Source organism: Hibiscus syriacus, unplaced genomic scaffold (assembly GCF_006381635.1).
Source record: "Hibiscus syriacus cultivar Baekdansim isolate YM2019G1 unplaced genomic scaffold, ASM638163v2 tig00112123_pilon, whole genome shotgun sequence".
Taxonomy (NCBI): domain Eukaryota; kingdom Viridiplantae; phylum Streptophyta; class Magnoliopsida; order Malvales; family Malvaceae; genus Hibiscus; species Hibiscus syriacus.
Genome location: NW_024063257.1, coordinates 103,925 through 124,911, shown reverse-complemented (window position 1 = coordinate 124,911; position 20,987 = coordinate 103,925). Strand labels below are relative to the sequence as shown.

Sequence of the window (20,987 nt, the reverse complement as noted above, 5' to 3'; positions counted from 1 at the left end):
TTGCTAGATTACATCATAGAAGAAGATAAATTGTCATCCCTAGTGGAAAAGTTCATAATGAGAAGAACTAATCCCAAAGAAAAATTTGTTCAACATTGCCATCATAATCAAGTGAAGTCAAATGAATAAAAAAATTATTATCTTTTTGTCTTTGCCCTATTCTTGTTAACACAAGAATGAGTAAAGAGGGGCAGCTGAAGATACTAATTTTTTATCCATTTCTTTTTTATTTTTAATATTATTATTATTTTATTTATACTATTATTTTTTATTTTATTATTATATTATTATCATTACAAACAGACCCAAAAATATAGCTCAATACTCGGAAGCCCGTTTTACACCCAGACTGGCCCAAACAGACGGCCCAAACCCACCAAAAACCCTAAAACCCAACTAGGGTTTCCATTTAAGCTTCAAGCCGCCTCTCGTTGTTATCCGTTGGATCTAACTTAGATCCAACGATCCAGATGATCCCAACAACAAACCCTAGGGTATCATAACCCTAGGGACACGCGGCCGTCGCCTTTGTTGCCGTCGATCTACATCGTTCCACGCCACTCTACACACTGCCATGACGCCAACAAGAGCCTCTAGAGGAAATCAACACCAGTCGTCCACCTTGTGACCTTAGGGTGAGTCACCACTGTGGGTTCAGTGACTCACCGAGGGATGTTCTCTTACCCGGTCCGAGGCAAGGTTCGTGGTGGCTATAAAGCCACCGAACCTGCGAGACAGAGAACACGAACGAAGAGAAACAAAAAGACAACCAACAGCAACCATTCGAAAAGAAAAAAAAAAAGAAGAAAACACTTACCACAGTCGTCGGAGTCTTCACATGAAACCAGAAAAACAAAGCCATCAAAGGTAAAAAACCTTCGTTTTTTTTTAAATCTAGGGTGATTTAGGGATTTTTATGTAAAAGAGAGGCCATATTTGAGATAAAAAAAACCAGCCACCGGTGAACGGATTCCCTCCGGTGAGGGAATTCTAGAGAGAGGCGAGAGAGTTTTAAAACTCTCTCAGTTAGAGAGAGAGAATGGAAAGAAGAGATTGAAAAAATTTGGCCTTAAGGCCGGCTATAATAGGGCTTAAATACCCTCACCAAAACGACGTAGTTTTGGTAAGGGCCTTTGTGTAATTTCACTTATGGGTTAATTATACCCGATGTCATCCCATATTTGTAACTTTGCATTATAGTCACTGAAATTAAATTTAAATCATTTTAATTCGGTTTCTTAATTTTAATTTTATTTATTTTAGTCCTTTCCATAAAATAATAGATATTTTAGGTAAAATAATAGATTTAGTCATCTAATTTTAATAATTAATATTTTAACCCTGAATAACATGTTTTAATTTAATTTAATTTGATGTTCGAATTTGATATAAGTTTATTTTAGTCCCTAAATTAAATAAAGGTAAAATAGCATGTTTAACTCCTGTAATTTTAAATAATTAATTATGAATTAGGTATTTAATTTTATTATGTTATAATTTAGTCATTAATTTCAAATACTTTCATTTATCTTACAAGTTTTATTACTTTTTATATTTTAATACTATAGTTTTAATTTTATTTATTTTAGTCATTGTTTATTTATATTTATATTTTATATGTTTATATATTTAATTATTATTGTTATTATTATTATGTAGTCATATAAACATATATAATAAATAATATTTATTTACTTATTTTTTTATATTAAATAAAAATCCTATTTATAAAATTTAATTTTATATAAATTACTTTTAAGAAAAATAATCATATTTTAATATTTATTTATTTTTTAATATTAAGAAATAGGCTGTCTTAAAGCACCTAGAAGTCCTTTTCTGATATTCTTAAATAAATAAATATCCTATTTTTATAAATTATATATATTAATTTATTTTAATTATTTTTAGAGAAATGTTTTATTAATATTTATTTATTTTTTAATATTAAGAAATGGGTTGTCTTAAAGCACCTAGAAGTCCTTTTCTGATATTTTTAAGTAAAAAAATATCTTATTTATAAAAATAAAGATATATATATATATATATATATTAATATATTTTATTAAATTATATTAATAAATTTGAAATAACATGATTATGAATTAAATATATTTTTAAATTTTTAAATTTTCAATAATAGAGACAATTTATAATTAATGAGTACCAATTTTAGGCGTTATAAGGGTGTTAATCCTTCCCTAAACATAATCGACCACGAATCCCTTCTTTACTAAATTTTTTTGGTTATGTGCATATCAGTTTATCTTTTAAATTATGTTTTCTTAAAAACTATTTTAAAAGGTTATTTTTAGATATTTAACCTACCTAACCCAAAGGGTCAATGGCGACTCCCAAAATATTTTATTTTAAATCAAAATTATTTATTTATTTATTTTAATTTTCTCGCCAAATAAAAATTCGTACCCGGACAAAAACCGGTTACGACAAAATGGATAAACTACCCCAATGATTCACAGTAATTAATTTTAATTGATGTGAACGAGAAGTCGCTAGATTAGATTAGAATGTATATATGTATATGCAGTGAAATAGAGAAAATTTAAAGAAAAAGTCAGAGATAAATACATGAACTGTAGGAGCATATTGACAGAATTAGAAGAGACAAGCTATCTGGTATAAGAACCATAGAAAATGCTTCTTCACTGTTATATAGACACAAAAATCATTATAATTATAACTGACTAGGTTAAAATTAACAACAATTTTCATGATCCACCGGTAACACTACCATTAAAAATCTCAATAGTATCACCTTGGGCAACTTGATGCCACCTAAACGACCGATCATCGTCCATCACATTCTGTTTATAAATGAAAAAGTAACCATCTTGTGGCAAATGAAAATGAAGCCTTTGGTGCAACTTTTGCAGTTCCTTCCTTAGCTCCCCAACCTTATCCGTCGCATTCATTTCCACCGGTATCTTCTTCGTCCCCGTCTTTGGCAAGACCAACAGCTTCAACTTCTTCGAACCTGCCGACCCCGTCCCTGAACTCGTAGGCGACGGCTTGATATTCGCGTCGACATCGTTATTATTCTCCGTCAGCTCGCAGTCCCCTAGTGACCGATTTGCTTGCGATTCGGCACCGGTTGATTGAACTACTAGCCGGTTAACCAGGACGGGTTCCGTTTGATCGTGAATCTTCTCCTTTACAATCGTGTCGTTCGAGTCTATTTCGAGATGGAGCGAGGTTTTCAACGATGGGGTATTGACGCGGGGTTGTAATTTCTTCTTCAACGGGGATGAGCTTTGTTGTTGTTCATCGGATTGGGGTTGCTGTTTATTATTAGTAGTGTCGGAATCGGAAGCCACGAGTAGTTGAATACGTGAGTCTTGTAGGATTTCGCAGAACTCGACGTCTCGTTCGTCTTGAAGGACTTGGCCATTGAAGACAAGGGTTTGATTAGGTATAGGTATTCCCTGGTATTTCTGGACTTTCTCTTTGATTTCAAGAACTGTATCGAAGAAACCAACTTCAATGGAAAATGGCTTGCCTCTTTGGGTTTCAAAGATGACATCCATTTGAAAGGACTTCAATGGCGATTTTGGTCTTGTTCTTTCTTTAAATGGAGTTTTTTGTGAGAGCGTGTTGATTGATGGCGAATAATCTGGTGTTTGTTAACAGCTATATCCGATGTATTGCAACTGTGAGCCGTGATTTACTCATTTATTTCTCCAGATTTTTTTTTATTTGGAAAGTTTTTATTCTGCAGCTTCGGATTTTTATTCTTTAGATTGCATCTACAATTGGCAGATTTTGTTTTCCATTTTTGTTATGATCCAATCACTACTATTGTTCATAGAAAGATAAATGTCTATTTTAGATGATTTTCTGTTTTATAATTTATTAGGATTTTAAATTGAATTCATTTCACGGCAACAAATTAAATTCATAAAACTATTACTAAATATTACCCTATATATATAATCTGGCTTTTAATTTGAATAATTAGAGATCATCTCAAAATCGTGTAAATAAATTTATCTTGATCGTTCAATTTTTTTTTAAAAAAAAATCACTGATCATATACTATAGATATCTATAGAAGCACGATTAATCTGTATGTGCAGTCTAAGACTCATTTGAAAGCACACTGCAGTCGAGGCCGAACTTGACCGTACACATCCTTATTCGTGTATCGTCGGTCCCAAGACCACGTGACATCTGCGATTGAAACCGAGAAAAAAAATATAAGCTCGATGACCTGCAAGAAGCAGCTTATAAATTTGAAGGTTGTGTATAAGATCATAAGTTTTATGACCTTCAGATGAGTACTGCTCGAGAGGGAGTTCGTAAGGGACGGGCAAGGGAATTACTTCCGGTGTCTTGCTTCCTTGCCAAGCAAGAGTGACTAACTCCGATCTCGTAGCTACGGAAGTACGGGTCGAGTTTGGTTTATTGATACCCTGATTTACGTATAACAACGATGGAAATAGTTATGCCTTTTTCTTTATCACATGATGTTTCATTGGTAAATGCAATTGAATCAGAAATAGCCATTTACCTCTGATGACCCTCCGTTAGCTGTACAAGAAAATTCGTAACCGTCTTTTTTGATATGAGACGGTAAAAATGGCACACCGAGCTAGAAAGGTTTATACAAAGAATAACATAACGTCCATGGGTTCGGTTTCGATATCTTTTCAATGGGATTTTCAGGCATCAGGTCAGATGCACTTACCTCGTAAGAACGGACCATCAACTGAGAATTGTTCTTCTGAAGAGCTCCCCAGGAAGCTTTGCTAAGATTCACTGAAGTCCGCAAGAACCAACTGCATCCATGGAGAAAGTTTTAGCAACCAGCATGAGAGAAGGAAATACAAATCTTAAAAACTAAAAGTTTTCGAAAGCATGATATATAGGGCTGAATGAATTCTTACGCCAGTTTTTGTCCATTGTAGCGGGTAAACGTCTTGATATGTGGCATTGCGTGACTGAAACAACCAAAATGAAAAGCCTTAAGAATCAACAATGCTAATTGATATTTTATAGCTCAATCTTTCACCAGAGATGAAACAGACGTACCTGCGGCCAGTATGATTTGCCTTCCACTTTGCCCAATACTTCTTCAAGAATCCCTTTCCCACGTTCTTAAGTGGACTTGGAATCACACTACCGGCAGCATAACCCTAGAAAGCAAGGTAGAATAACAGACATATAAGAAACTTGACTGGAAGTAGTTTTTTTGGTTTAAAGCCAAAAATATAATACTAACACCGAGAAACCTACTTGATAGTACCTCTAAGAAGCATCTCACATCTTCAACAGTGGGCCATATTATCGACGACTCACCCAAACCAAGGGGTGTTTTTATCTTCTGAATAACCTGGTGACATTGAGGATGCAAACTCAGCCATCCATTTCTCGTCCAATGAACCGAGGGAGGAGAACTACAGTGAGTCGAATAAGAATAAAAGCAAAAAAATATACAGCCACTTTCTTCTCTTAATCTATACATGCCAATACCATGAAAGAAAAACCAATAGCTTAAAGAAATTTCATTGAAGTTCGATCCCAGAGAAACCGAGCTTTAAAGTTCAACCCAAATCACTGCATGACTCCACATAACAAGAAGTCCAACAATACCTGATAAACTAGAGGAGATCTCTGGAACTCTTTATCAAAAACACACTCCTAGAGAACAGAACGCATCTTCATATGGCCCCATTTTTTTCATATTGGAACCCGTATGATATCCAGTGACAGATACAATCAGTCGAACCAGAAAGTTCTCAAATAGTTTATAGGGTCCGGCATATAGTTATGAGATAGAAACGAAATTGGTTCCTTCTGTAACATTATAACTGTAGGTATCGATATAAAATATAACTTAAAAAAAATAAAATTATACCTTTGCCTCACTGTAATCTGTTGCGGAAGACGACTATTGGATAGAACAAAATCGTAACTGATAATTTGAGAAAATAAAAATGAAGATAAAAAAAAGACACAAAATTTACGTGGAAAACCCCTGAATAAAATAGGGTAAAAACCACGGGCAACGGTAGAAGAATTTCACTACGATAAAATAAGAATTACAACCTCTCTCAATCTACCAAGGAGAAAACAATGATAATTCTCTCTCGATAAAAAGGAGAAAACAACTCTCAAGAAACTCTCTAAATTCTCTCTAGTATTGGAAGAAAGCTAGAATGCTTTGAGATGATTTTGAAGCTAAATGAGCTAGGGTATTTATAGTTGAAGCTTTAAGGACTAACTTGTAAATACCCTAAATTACAATGACTAAATTATGCTTATACCATTTAGCAATTTCAACAATTGTGTGCTCCTTTTAACCATTGCACCGAATTGTGCATTAATGCACCGTTTTCGGTGCTGACTTTTAACAATCTCCCACTTGAAGATTTGATTGGAACAATCATATCTTCACACCATTCTTTCTACCTTGTACCATCATGTTGCTTACGTTTCTGACAGGCCACAAGAGGATCGACACCAAGTAAATTTATCAGCATTGATCGCCTTCGTCATGAAATCTGCTATGTTGTCTTTGGTATGGATCTTCTGCATATCTACCGTCCCTTCTTCCACCTTTTCACGAATGAAATGGTATTGAACTCGTATGTGTTTTTTCCTTGAATGAAATGATGGATTCCTTGCTAGATGCAAGGCGCTTTGACTGTCACAAAACAGAGAGACAAACTCTTGATTGTGTCCAAGCTCCTCCAATAGCATCTTCAACCAAATTGCTTCTTTACTGGCTTGTGTAGCTGCTACATATTCTGCCTCTATTGTGGACGTAGCCACAACTGACTACAATTTTGAAACCCAGCTTACAGCTCCACCAGCAACTTTGAACACATATCCTGTAGTAGATTTGCTTTTATCCAAATCCCCTGCATAGTCAGAATCTACATACCCATTGATTAGTAAGTTTGATCCTCCGTAACATAATGCAACATTTGAGGTCCCTTTGATGTATCTTAGGATCCTCTTTACAATATTCCAATGCTCTTTGCCTGGATTCGCCATGTACCGACTAACCACTCCCACTGCTTGTGTAATGTCTGGTCTTGTGCATATCATAGCGAACATTAAACTTCCCACTGCTGATGCATACGGTACTCGAGACATCTCCATTCTCTCTTCTTCACTGCTAGGACTCATACTGGAGGATAATTTGAAGTTAATAGGAAGAGGGGTAGAAATTGGCTTACAATCTTGCATGTTGAATCGTGACAAGATCTTCTTCAAGTAATTCTTTTGTGAAAGCCAAATCTTCCTATTACTTCTATCTCGGTGAATTTGCATCCCTAGAATCTTGTTTGCTGATCCCAAGTCCTTCATTTCAAATTACCTAGCCAGTTGTGCCTTCAATTCTTCAATATGATCTTTGTTGGGTCTTGCAACCAACATGTCATCCACATACAACAGCAATATAACAAAATCGTTATCACCAGACCTCTTGAAATAAGCACAAGGGTCTGCATTAAGTCTGTTGTATCCAAGGCACATAATGAAGGAATCAAATCTCTTATACCAACACCTCGGCGCCTGCTTTAGACCGTACAGAGATTTGTTCAACCTGCAAACCAAGTTCTTCTTTTCGTCTTCTTCAAAACCTTCAGGCTGGAGCATATAAATCTCTTCTTCAAGATTTTCATGAAGAAAAGTTGTTTTAACATCTAGCTGTTCCAGATGTAAATTCAATGTAGCACATATTGCCAAGACTACTCGAACTGTTGTTAGTCGAACCACAGGAGAAAAAATTTCATTGAAATCAATACCTTCTTTCTGAGCATATCCTTTGACCGCCAGTCTTGCACGATACCTCTCCACTTGATCGTCACTATTTCACTTGATTTTGAAAACCCATTTGTTACCAATTGGCTTCCTTCATTGTGGTAGTGGCACAAGGTCCCATGTATTATTTTTATGAAGGGCTTCGATTTCTTCTTGCATCGCCATCATCCACAGTGAAGCATCTGAGTTGTTTATTGCCTCCTGATATGTTGATGGCTCACCGTCCTCTGTTAAAAGACTGTATGCAACATTTCCTTCTATAACATAATCTGAGTGCCAATTGGGATGTCTTCTCACACGATCTGATTGACGAGTTGTTGGAGCCTCAGAACACTCTGGTTCTTGTTCATCATGTGTTGGTTCTGCTTCAGAAGAATCTCTTTGTTCAAACTCCTTTTTTACATGTATCTGTGTAGTCTCTGACTTTTCAGCGCTGTCATTGTCTTCTTTTCTTTGTAGCTTATCTTCTACAAAGATAACATCCCTGCTAATGATCACTTTGCGGGCAGTGGGATCCCACAAGCGATACCCCTTTACTCCATCAGCATACCCCAAGAATTTGCATTTTCTGGATTTTGGATCCAGCTTTGAAATTTCTTGGGCGTTGTACATCACGTACACAATACTTCCAAATACATGGAGGTTTGAATAATCAACTGGTTTACCAGTCCACATCTCCATTGGTGTCTTCAGCTCTATTGCAGTTGATGGAGCTCGATTCACCAAATAACAGGCAGTATTGACTGCTTCTGCCCAGAATGATTTTTCTAGGCCTGCATCCCTCAACATTGCTCTTGTTCTTTCTAACAAGGTTCTGTTCATCCGCTCTGTCACTCCATTTTGTTGAGGAGTGTTCGCCATTGTGAACTGTCTTTTGATGCCTTCTTTCCTGCAAAAGTCATCAAATTCTTCGCTTGTATATTCTCCTCCATTATCTGTTCTGAAACACTTGATCTTATTTCCAGAATCAAGTTCCACCCGCGCTTTGAAGTTTTTGAAAGTTGAAAACACGTCTGACTTCTTCTTAATAGGGTGCACCCAACATCTCTTGGAGTAGTCATCAATAAATGAGACAAAGTATTTTGCTCCACCTAGGGACGTTACTGGTGCTTGTCATACGTCAGAGTGAACCAATTCTAGAACACTTTTGCCTCTAGAATTTGATGTGTTGAATTTCAACCGGTGATGCTTACTTATTATGCAATGCTCACACAAAGGAAGTGATACCTTTGTTAAGCCTGGAAGTAGCTTTTGCTCCACAAGGACTTTCATTCCTTGTTCTGACATGTGTCCAAGTTTCTTATGCCATAGCATTGCAGAATCTGAACTACATGAGGCAACAGAGGCTTCTGCTTCTAGCAATGTCTCTCCCTTCAGCATGTTCAAGTTTGCAGCTATCTTTTCACCTTTCAGCACCACAAGCGCTCCACGGAACACCTTCATGATTCATTTCCGTGTTTCAATCTTGCTAGCATTATTATCCAACAATCCGTAGGATAATAAATTTTTCTTCAGACCTTTCACGTGTCGCACATCTCGAACAACTTTAATTGTTCCATCATACATCTTCAATTTGATGGTTCCCACACCAACGATCTCTAAGGCATGATCATTGCAACTATACACAGATCCTCCTGAGACAGGTTCATAATGATGGAACCATTCTCTTCTTGAGGTCATGTGATATGTCGCTCCCGAATCAATGAGCCATATATCTGCAAATCTTTTTCTGCCTTCCACGGTGGTTGACGCTTCACAGCATAGAGCATCTCCATCATCTGAAGTGTTTGCGGTATTGCCTTGTGGATTGGAGTTTTTAATTAGACTCCAACAATCCTTCTTCAAGTGACCCTTCTTTCCACAGTGGTAGCACTTTAAATTCTTCTTGCTCCTCGACTTCGATCTACCATGTTTATGACTGCTGCTTTGGCCACGTTCTGTTGATCTCCCTCTCATCGTTGTCAACGCTTCTGCTTGTTGCAGATTTACTTGTCTGTCTTCCTTGTTCTTGCGCCGATTTTCTTCTTGTAGAACAGCAGTTGCAACGTCATCGAAGACTAGACTGGTGACATTACTGTTTGTCAAGTTGATGATGAGTTGATCGTACGAATCCGGTAGACTTTGAAGTAGAAGTTCAGCACGTTCTTGTTCTCCTATTTTACAGCTTAAGGATGTAAGCTGAGAAAATAAGGTGTTCAGTGTATTTAAGTGCTCTGTCACTGAAGTAGATTCTGGCATACGGAGAGTGTACAATTTCCTCTTAAGGAAAATTTTATTGTGCAGCGATGTGGCCTCGTACAATTTGATGAGATTATCCCATATCTCCTTAGCTGTCTTCTTCTCCTCGATGCTTGACAATACTTCATTTGCTAATGCTAGATGAAAGTTTGTCATAGCATTCTCGTCCATCTCATTCCATTTGATGTCATCTGCGAAATCCACCGGCCTTTCATTGATAGCCGCTAGACACCCGTCTTTCCTTAGGATGACCTTCATCTTCAATTTCCACAATGAGAAATTTCTCCCATTGAATTTTTCAATATCAAATTTCGTTGCAATAGCTTCTTCTACGGATAGCTCCCACTATTTCACTATCGTGAATAGTTCTCTGGAACCTTCAAAGAATGGGTAATAACTTCTTATTTTCTTATATTGGAGGATCCACCTTTTGGTGGCAACCATAAAGACAATAAGCAGATATTACACACTCTAATCTAGCTCTGATACCAATTGTTGCGGAAGACGGCTATCGGATAGAGCAAAATCGCAACTGATAATTTGAGAAAATAAAAATGAAGATTAAAAGAGACACAAAATTTACGTGGAAAACCCCTAAATAAAATAGGGTAAAAACCACGGGCAACGGTAGAAGAATTTCACCATGAGAAAATAAGAATTACAACCTCTCTCAATCTACCAATGAGAAAACAATGATAATTCTCTCTCGATAAAAAGGAGAAAACAACTCTCAAGAAACTCTCTAAATTCTTTCTAGTATTGGAAGAAAGCTAGAATGCTTTGGGATGATTTTGAAGCTAAATGAGCTAGGGTATTTATAGTTGAAGCTTTAAGGACTAACTTGTAAATACCCTAAATTACAATGACTAAATTATGCTTATACCATTTAGTAATTTCAACAATTGTGTGCTCCTTTTGACCATTGCACCGAATTGTGCATTAATGCACCGTTTTCGATGCTGACTTTTAACATAATCGAACTTCTTGAAGAAGGTGGAATTAATGTTGAAGTTTCCGAGAGCTGGTAAATTAGCAGTGAACTCTGGCCACTGTAAAAATTACAGAAAAGAAAGGTATTGTTACAACTTACAACTATTAACAAATAGTACACGCTGACAATGACCTATAAGTTTTGTATGAAGGGAGAAATGTTTAAATTGTCTGAGCAGATCAAAATCGTGATTTTCACATGCAAATTATAAGATCAGATCCTCAAAATGTGCTAAAATTTGGTACCTTCAATGCATTGAGATAGTCAACCAAGTCAGTTTCAAATCCACATCCTTTTGCCGATTCACTTTGATTTTTCCAAGGGAAATCTTGCATCCATAAACCTTGACTTTTATTATTCCAGTCAACGTATATTAAGTCCATCAAAGAGTTTGGAGTCAAGAAGAATAAGACTTCCAAAGGAAAGCCGAAAGTCGAGGGTAGCGGCAAGAGATTCCGTGATGAAGGCAAGTCAGAGGATGAGGAATGTTGTTCCTCGAGTGGCAGAGAAAATCCACTCAATGAAGAACCAGATGGTGAGTCTGAGGAAGATGTGTGCAGTCTTGGCACAAGTTCGAGTGTCAAAGATGCTAAGCCGAGGGAAAGAGTCGAGCAAACGAGGGGGCGTAGACTTAAGATGCCAGAAGTGTTTCGAGACTACCTAAGGGGAGCCGAGTCATCCAATGTGATGGATGAGCCCAAGATCGAGTTATCAAGAGAAGAGGACGAACCCAAGATCGAAGAGGCGTTGAGAGTTGGCTCAATAAGGTTCATTTCTGCTAAGGCGAGTAGAAGCCAAGTGCAAAAAGTGTTGTCTATGTCCAAGGAGTTTGTCGAGTATGTTCGCGTAGAGAACATGGCTTCAGAGACCATCATAAGAGAATGGATGTTCAAGTGAGGAACAATCCTTCAAAAACTAGTGGACAAAAGTCGAAGGGAGCCAAGACGTTGAGGGACAAGGCAACCACGGAGAAACTGTCCAATAACAAGTGGGTTTACAGGACGGTGACTACGGACAAACTGAAGTTGTGTTCAGCTTCAGTTGACATCCGACAGTAACAAGAGCAGAAATGTTGTTGCATTGTTCGATGTGTGAAGACATATTAAAATCAGTCTTCAAGTGGGAGATTGTTGAATATTCAAGCCAATATTGTTGAAAAGTTAGGCAGCACATGAGCGGCTGGAATTTAGAATTCAAAGTTAGGTGTTGTTTTTTGTTAAAATAGAAATAGGGTTAATTACAAGATTAGTCCATAAGCTTCAACTATAAATACCCTAGCTCATTTAGCTTCCAAAAAATCCCAAAATTATTTTATTTCTCCCAATACTAGAGAGCTTTCTTGTGAGTAGTGAGTGTTTTGTAAACACCTGTAATTTTTCTCTTAGTAAAAGATCTGCAGCAGTCCGGAGACGTAGGCATAATTGGCTGAACTCCGTTATCAATTTCGGGTATTATTTTTCCGCTTTTATTTTGCATTCTCACTAATCTGATTATAGGGAAATTACTCGTACTCGGTTTATTTCCCAACAGTGCATAATCCAATTTTTAGGTTTGCTTCTCTGTATAACACGCTGCAAATAATGTGAAATTACACGAGTATAAGTCAAGCTTCCAGCAATTAAAAGAAACATTTAGAACTATAGCTGACCTTCATGAAATCCAGACTGATATTACCTTCCCCGTGAATAACCAATTCATTGGGAATTTTTGCAAGATTCGAGCATGCTACTCGAGGGAAGATGCAGAAACAGAATTAGATGTACATATATAAGCCTCATAATCAAACAACCGGAACCACCAAAATGAGATGAGTTAAGAGAATTCACCGGATAGTAACCAATCAATATCCAGCATGTAATTCGAGAGGACCGCAAGAAGAACATCCCCCTAGCAATGCAATAAGCAATATATGCAGCAAACTAGCAAAAAAGTAAAACAACGCCATGCATAGCTTGAATCAGTAATGTCTAATACTATTACCTCAATCACATCCCCTACAGAAACAGAATTGCCATTTGCCCATGCCGGCAAGCCTTGAACTTTCAAGAGACGAAATGTATGCGGCAACTTATCATTCGAAACCCGAAAACCACAGATAGCCTCGACGCAGTTCTTCTCTTTGTTACTACTGTCTTTCTCCTCTGACTATCAAAATTACAGCAAACCCTTCAAAAATAAAGCTTTTAAAGAAAAAATAAGCAAAAAAAAAAACTTCAAATTTAATGCCTTCAACTTATTAACAGAGTTTGCTGCATTTTTGGAAACTTGATTTCGAATTTTCTTTGCACAAAGTTTGGGACTTTCTTCATCGCTATTAGCTTCACCATAACTTCTCTTCTTTCCACTTGATGAAGATGATGATACGTATTTGAACAAGTGATGAGCAGGAATCAACTCTATGAAATCACCATTGCTAATAGTTGCATTTTCGCGGGAAACAAGCTTCTTTCTCAGCTCGCCGGACTTAGCAACCACTGGATTCGTCCCCTCCTAAAAAATACACGAATTGATCAACCAGAGAGAGAGAGAGAGAGAGAGAGGAATAAATTAGTGAAAAGAATGGAACTTTACGACGAGTAAATCGTCGGAGCCGTCAGGGGAGGAGGTTAAAGCAATGTGCTTGCGGCTGAGTCTCTTGTCGGGAACGGAAACATCGTAGCGGCCGATGAAATTGGGGCCGTGAAAGAGCGGGAGCTTGGGGAGTGAAGCATCTTCTTCGAGATTGTTATTTACAGCAACCAAGTAGCCAATCTGTTAACAAATAAAATGACTTTTTAACCATGAAATTACAGAAGAGAGGGTTATTTCAAAGGGTTCACTGACCTGTGATCGAGACATGGATGACGAAGTGCATGAAACTTGAACAAAGGGAACAGAGAAACAAACGTACCTTGTTGAGAGTGGTGTCGTTCTTGTTTGTTCTGGCATCGGCTTTTGGGGATTATTTGTAAATAAGATTTTTTTTTAAAAGTAAGCAGGATATATTCATTTTTATTAATAACATCATCCACAAATGTTTGTTAATTATAGTCTAACAAATATAGTCGTGATTATCATAAATAAAATATAACAATAATTATTTAATAATAGTTTGATAAATAAAAACATGAACAAAGTAAAGCAACAATGTACATAAATTAATCACACCAATAATTTTGAGCATCGAACATAAAGGGAGAAACTTGAAGAAAAATTAAAATGACCAATAGAATAATACATCGGGATAGCAACTAACTATAAATTCTTATAAAATCACATACAAAAAAAAGACCAATAAAAAAATATGCACTGAAAATCCATAAACATCGATAATTATAATATCATTTATTAAAAAGGAGCAAGAGAAAGATTATTATTAAACTTAAACTAACATATAAAACTAGTAAAAATAAATAGAACAACCAAAAAAAGGGAGCAAAAATACATGGAAATGGCCGTGAACAGCTACCACCTTTGCTCCAAAAATAAAACATTGGACAACCGACAATAAAGAAAGATAACCGCTGTAGAGCAAAGAGGTTAGCGGAAGTAAATTTGAATTTTAAATCACAATATTATGTCATATTTAATTTTATTAGTTTGATTATAATTATAATCTAATTTAATAAATTTAATTTTTAATTAGGTTACGACACATGGTGCGATATGAATAAAATATATTTTAAATTAACAATAGAAGAAGAAAATCACGCACAGAAGATGTGAGATTTGAACCTGTTTAAATTGGTTATAAATTAACATTCTTAACCACTAAGTTGAATCCATTGTTTAGTTATAAAATGCATCATTTAGGTTACATATTATAACAAAGGGTAGAAAAAAAAAGAAAGTAAAAAATAATTTTAGTGATGTTGAGAAAAGAGTGAATTTATTGATGGATTTAATATTTAAAGTAAATTCATATTTCTTTTAAATATTGTAAATTAAGAGATGTTCTTTTATTTGAATATTAGTATGATAATTATTCTTTTAATTATGTCAAATTAATAGGTATTTATTATCTATTTAACTTTGAATATTAAAAGATAATTATATACTTTGAATATTTCAAATTAAAATAATATATATTTAAATTTAAATAATAAAAGGATTTTAAATGTTTTGGATATTTCAAATTAAAAGATAATATTATCTGTTTAAATTTGAATATTAAAATATATTTAGTCGGTGTAAATCTCTCCTGAAAATCCCCTATAAATATAGAGTTAATCTTCCAGGTTTTACACATCTCAGAATTCAAGAACTTCATAAATCTTAAAAACAAATCTCTTTAGTTTTATGGTGATAGACAAAGTCAAGAAATAGTTCGTGATCTCGAAAGTTGTGCTATTATTCGAAGATCATATAGTTGTTGTATCCTAGGAGACTATGTAGTGACAAGCATCGATTGTTTCCGATCAAAAGATCAATCAAGAAAAGAGTATTTTTCTTTCAAGTTATTTTTATTTATTTATCAAGAAGGTTAATCTGGTTTGTTTTATCTTCTCATGTGTGATTATGGTCTCGAATTGTTATAATTATTACAATCCTAATATAAGTAAACTCATTTTTTATCATTAATTATGTATAATGATATTTTATAATTATTATCATTATATTATTTTCTATATCATTCTCGGATTAAAGACTTTTGTCCAATAGTCTTAAGACATATTCTATTCTTATTTTTTCGATATGATATAGATTTTTTTCAGTTTAGTCGTTGTTGTATATAAGGGAAGTGCCAAAAATTTGACAGAACAAATATTGAGCCAAAATTAAGAGGAATTTGTGCAAATTATAAGTTTCCTTCAATTCTGACTTATGAATTCTAAAATCTTTTATGTAAAAATTTTGTGTTTAATTTTTTGTGGGACATGTTTCCACCAATTACTCTGTAGGAATTCAAATAATTAAGTTTCAAAATCTTTACAAGGTCTTTGTTGTTGCACACTTTATGGGGTACACGTTGAGTTTTGATAGTTCAAGTTTTTATTGATAACAGTGAAGTCAATCAGGTAGGTAAAATTTTAATAATTTTAATAATGTCATTTTAACGGGTTTGCAAAAATCTCAGAGTGGACAAATCTGTTAACAGAAATTGTCGTTAAAGTAACGTTGGTTACTGATTTTGTTTCAAAACGTTGATTTTGTACGATAGCAAAATTGAAAATAAACGAGAATTACTTTTCTATTTATTAGAATCTTTGATTTCATGTTGAAAATCAATTGAGGTTTTAATTTTGTTGTCTAACAGAATTATTTGATTACTATTCATAATAGAAATCATTTGAAAGTAACAAGTTTGTTACTCATTTAGTTTGAAACTAAATTTTGTTGGGAGAACAAACCATAATTTACTTTCGATTTATTGTTGGAATTATTATTAATTCTAATTTCGTGTGCTAAACAAAATCATGATTGTCAGTGGTCATGAGCCACAATGAGAAACTTGTAAAATTCTATGAATGGAATTTTAAGATATGATAACATAATATGTTATTTTATTTGGTAAATTATACCAAATATCGAATGATCCTTCTACTATTAGAGAGGATGAGGTAAACGTTGTTACCATATTTATTGATGTTAAAGCTTGGAAGTATTCTAACTTCCTCTATTGAAAATATATTCTAAATGGATTATCGGATACATAATATAAAGTGTATAGTATCCATAAGATGGATAAAATAATTATGAATGACTTTAGACCATAAATACGAAATGGAAGATGATGACACTAAGGAAGTTTTAGTGGTCAAGTTCTTAAACTTCATAATAATGGCATAGGCGAGGGAGAATAAATGCTTTATTATCTCATTGATGATAGCAAAAGTATTGTTATATGTATTTTCTAAAAGAGCAAAACGAAGTTATATAGAAAATTTTATTTTCTATAAGCATGAAGTTGAAAACCAACTTAATAAATAAATTAAGATGGTAAGAAGCATGCATAACATGATATTACTCATGAAGTGACATCACTGTATTCTCCTAAAATAAATGAAGTAGCAAAGCGGAAGAATTGAACAATGAACGCAATGCAAAGAAGTTCTAAGTTGTCACAAAACATGTGGGGGGGAGAGAATGTGTTTTGTCAACTAATTACCTTTTAAATAAGGTCCACAAGAAAGGAAAAAGGACAAGACACCACATGAGTTATGAAAATGTGAAAATTTGTGTCATACAAACACTTGAAAATGTGGGGGTCTTGAGAAGATAATTGTCATATTACCAAAATAAATGAAAATAAATCTTAAATGATAGATTGTATTTTCTTTGATTATCCTACTATCTTAGAATGATAGACTGATGCTAGTTGTAATTTGATATTTAAAATATCAACGACGCAAGTGAATATGTTTCCCATTGGAAAGAAAAAGTGACATGAGAATCCTTAAGAAAACGGTTATAACCAGATTCATAGTGAAATATGAGTTTGAAGCTCTAGACAAGTCTGGAGAATAGCTGAATTGCTTTGGAATTTGTTGGAGGATATTCTTAAATGGCTTAAACATGTGCCCACGCTATGTTCATATTGTGACTAGCAAGTATAATGGTAAGTCGAGACATATGCATAGTCGACATAATACCTTAGACAAATGATCTCAAATTGACACACTAAGGCAAATATGGTAGTCTGACTACACCCTAGTATAACTTGACACACTAAAGATAGTTCAACCCTTCACTAGCTGTTATCTCGCTCGTTTTCTCATCTATAATATTATACGAAGGTTTATAATTTGATACTAGTAATAGTATGCTCTGATCTGGTTCTTCGTACTTGAGGGCATTTTAGTCATTCACTGACTCTAGAGAAGTCTCTACGATTTTCGTGGCTTCATGACATTTAAGGTGTTTGTTTTTTACTGGCTGGTTATAATAACTAGCCCGATACCTGATTTGAGTTCGTTACTGGTAGTGACACTCTAATAATTCTTACTACGTTTTCCCTCAATTCACACTCGAATTTGATGGACAATTGTACGTTCGTCATTCGTTGACATTCTTGTAGTATGAAACTCCACTACTCTGTGATATGATTATTATTCCATATTGCTTGCTGGTACATCATTCGTAACGGTCCTTCATTCTTAAGTATTCAATACGAGGCATATAAGGGTAATTTGGTAATTTTAACTCCCAAGGGCATTTTAGTAACCTCTCGCACCCATGTTATATTCTTGATCTCAACTGATATTAAACTCCTCACTCTTAAGTCTATTTGACATCTTGAAGTCACTCAACAACTTTAGGTATTGATATCAAGCCTTCGGTATGGATACGAGTCCTTCGATATGGAGACTAGCTGTCTCGATACATAGGATCAGGTCTCGATATCGATAATTTGGAATCGATACTACAACCCTCAGTATCGATACTAAGGGATTTGTATTGATACTCCTTTCAATATTAATACTCCCTACTAAAATTGCCAAAATTTCATCCCAATTCACCCAATATCGATACTCGAACCCGAAAATAGTTTATTTAGGCTTGAAAAACACCTAAAAATCATATCTAACGTCTTAGTTTGGTCCCTAATCATGTGCTAAAGCTTTATGGAGTTACTCAAGGTTATGAAGTTGTATAAAAAAGTCTTTTTTATCCCTAAAATATGGTTTAATCATGAAATCAAAGATAAACCCTAAAATGTTCAAATATCATACATTAGTAATTTTTATATTTATGAAAGCCTTAACACTCCAAATGATTAGAAATACACTACATTGATGCTAGGATCCCTGTTGAAACATTTTAATATTTCGATATAACAAATTAAGTTAAATGGATTTTAAGATTTTCCAAATGATTTTCTAAGTATATTCGATATAACTATTCGAATATCAAAACATTACTCCAAATATTTCAAAAATCATTTTTGATCCTTACTTAAGTGTAAAATTAAGTTTTAATCATAAAACAATTTCAAAATATTTTACAAAGTATTTCGAACCAATTCAAAGCCAAAAATTCCAGATTGCTCAGAGGGAACCGATTCCCCCCCATAGGAGGAACCGATTCCCCCCTGATGGTTTGGCTCCGAGATTTCCAGAATGCTCGGAGGGAACCGATTCCCCCCCAAGGGGGTACCGATTCCCCCTGTTCAACGGTCGAAATATTTGAATTTTACACTTAGGGAATCGATTCCCTATGAGAGGGAACCGATTCCCCCCACGCTCCAAGCTGTTTTATTAAATGTTTTCACACTAAAACGGCTATAATATCTTCTCTAATTATCCCCAACGTTCAGAAGTGATCCAAGGTGTATTTAAGCAAGCATAGAAGCCATCATGATCAATAACAAGAAACATCAAGCAACATAGAATCAAGAAGCATCAAACCTCAAGTTTGAGCATTTCAAGCCCATTTCATTCAATTCATTTTCTTTCAAGAACACTTTTGTGCTCAATTGTATTCATCTTTGAGTGTTCTTTTCTTTGTTCTAGAATTGTGCAAACATCTTACCTTGTGAGGTTTCTTGTAAGTTTGCAAATTTGTAATCTTCTCTTTGAGAAAAGAGTGTTCTCAAGAGTTGGGGTATACTCTTGAGGGAATTGTAAGGTTATCTCTTTGGCCTCAAAAGAAAGAACAAATTAGTGAATTTGTTGGAAAATCCTTAGTGTGGATAGCTAAGGTAATGGACGTAGACTTTGTTTGAGAAAGTCGAACCACTGTAAATCGCTGTGCAATTGCTTTCAATTTTCTGCAAAAGCTTCCACAAAATTTTTATTGCCAATTCACCCCCCTCTTGGCCAATTTCGTCATTCGATTAACTCAACAATTGGTATCAGAGCCTAACTCATTTGAAGGTTTAATCGCCTCTTCAGTCGATCCGGGAAGAGTTACATCGATTACAAAGTCATCAATGGCCTCCACTTCAAACTTCGACTCCGGTCTCGATTCGATGCCCGTCAACAAGCCTCCTTTATTCAATGGAGCTAACTACGCCTATTGGAAGAATAGAATGATGTACTTCATTCAAGCAAGTGACATGGGAGCATGGAATGCCGTAGAAGAAGGATACATTAAGCCTATCACTCATCCAAGGTTGTGGAGTGAAGGAGATACAAAAATGTTCCAGCTCAACTCCAAAGCCATCCATATTATCTTTTGTGCTCTTGGACCAGATGAATACGGAAGAGTTTCATCGTGTACAACCGCCAAAGAAATATGGGACAAACTTCAAGTCACACATGAAGGTACAGATGAGGTAAAGAAATCAAAAATTAGTTCTAACGCATAGCTATGAAAATTTCAGGATGAAACCAAATGAAGACATCAAAGCTATGACGGATAGATTTTCAACGATTGTCAATGGTCTCAAATCATATGGAGAGATCATCTCAAATGAAAAGCTTGTGAGGAAGTTAGTCTACTCCCTCCCAAAATCATGGCAATCAAAGAGACGGCAATCATCGAGTCTAAGGACCTATCGTCCTTAACTCTTGAAGAACTTATCGGTTCACTCCTCACTCATGAGATGATGCTTGAAGATGAGGTGGACCTTGATAAAGTTGAAGAGACACAAAGGAGAAGAAGAAAAACATTGGAGTTGCTCTCAAATCCACAAAAGATGAGAGTGATTCTAATGATGATGATGATGACGAGGAAATGGCATTGTTTGCCAAATGGTTCAGAAAAATGATGAGACCTTACCAAGGAAGAAAATTCAAACGAAACGAAGGCCTCAAAATGAACCAAAGAGAAGGACCCAATCATTTGCTATGAATGCAAAAAGCCGGGGCATGTCAAATATGATTGCCCACAATTGAAGAAAAAGGGTCAATCAAAGAATAAGCACAAGGCTCATGTGGCTACATGGAGCGATGAAGAAGGTTCCGATGAAGAGGAACAAGAAGTAGCAAACTTGTGCTTGATGGCATTCGGGGAAGATTCTAAGGTAACCTCTAACTCATCTGATTTTGATGATTTATCTTATGATGAGCTATTAGAGGAATATAATGGGTTGGCTTCGGATTATGAG

The 20,987-nt window shown here is 35.2% G+C and overlaps 1 protein-coding gene, 1 long non-coding RNA gene and 1 pseudogene across 2 annotated transcripts; all 3 read right to left on the bottom strand.

The window, feature by feature from the left end:
• Positions 1-2,729: 2,729 nt before the first annotated feature.
• Positions 2,730-3,562, bottom strand: LOC120174774 (ubiquitin domain-containing protein 7SL RNA1-like). Its single transcript, XM_039181526.1, has one exon. It carries the CDS (start codon positions 3,543-3,545, stop codon positions 2,730-2,732), a length of 816 nt encoding a protein of 271 aa, XP_039037457.1. The 5' UTR covers positions 3,546-3,562.
• Positions 3,563-4,062: 500 nt separating this feature from the next.
• Positions 4,063-4,601, bottom strand: LOC120174763. The gene is made up of 3 exons (XR_005521200.1): positions 4,529-4,601; positions 4,286-4,430; positions 4,063-4,188 (listed from the first exon to the last, which is right to left on the bottom strand). It is a non-coding gene; the product is annotated as an uncharacterized LOC120174763 (long non-coding RNA).
• A 173-nt stretch (positions 4,602-4,774) lies between these two features.
• Positions 4,775-13,945, bottom strand: LOC120174781 (annotated as a pseudogene).
• Positions 13,946-20,987: the final 7,042 nt, after the last annotated feature.

Bases quoted from the DNA above. Each gene is read 5' to 3' on its own strand.
- LOC120174774 (XM_039181526.1), bottom strand. From the start codon at position 3,545: ATGGATGTCATCTTTGAAACCCAAAGAGGCAAGCCATTTTCCATTGAA.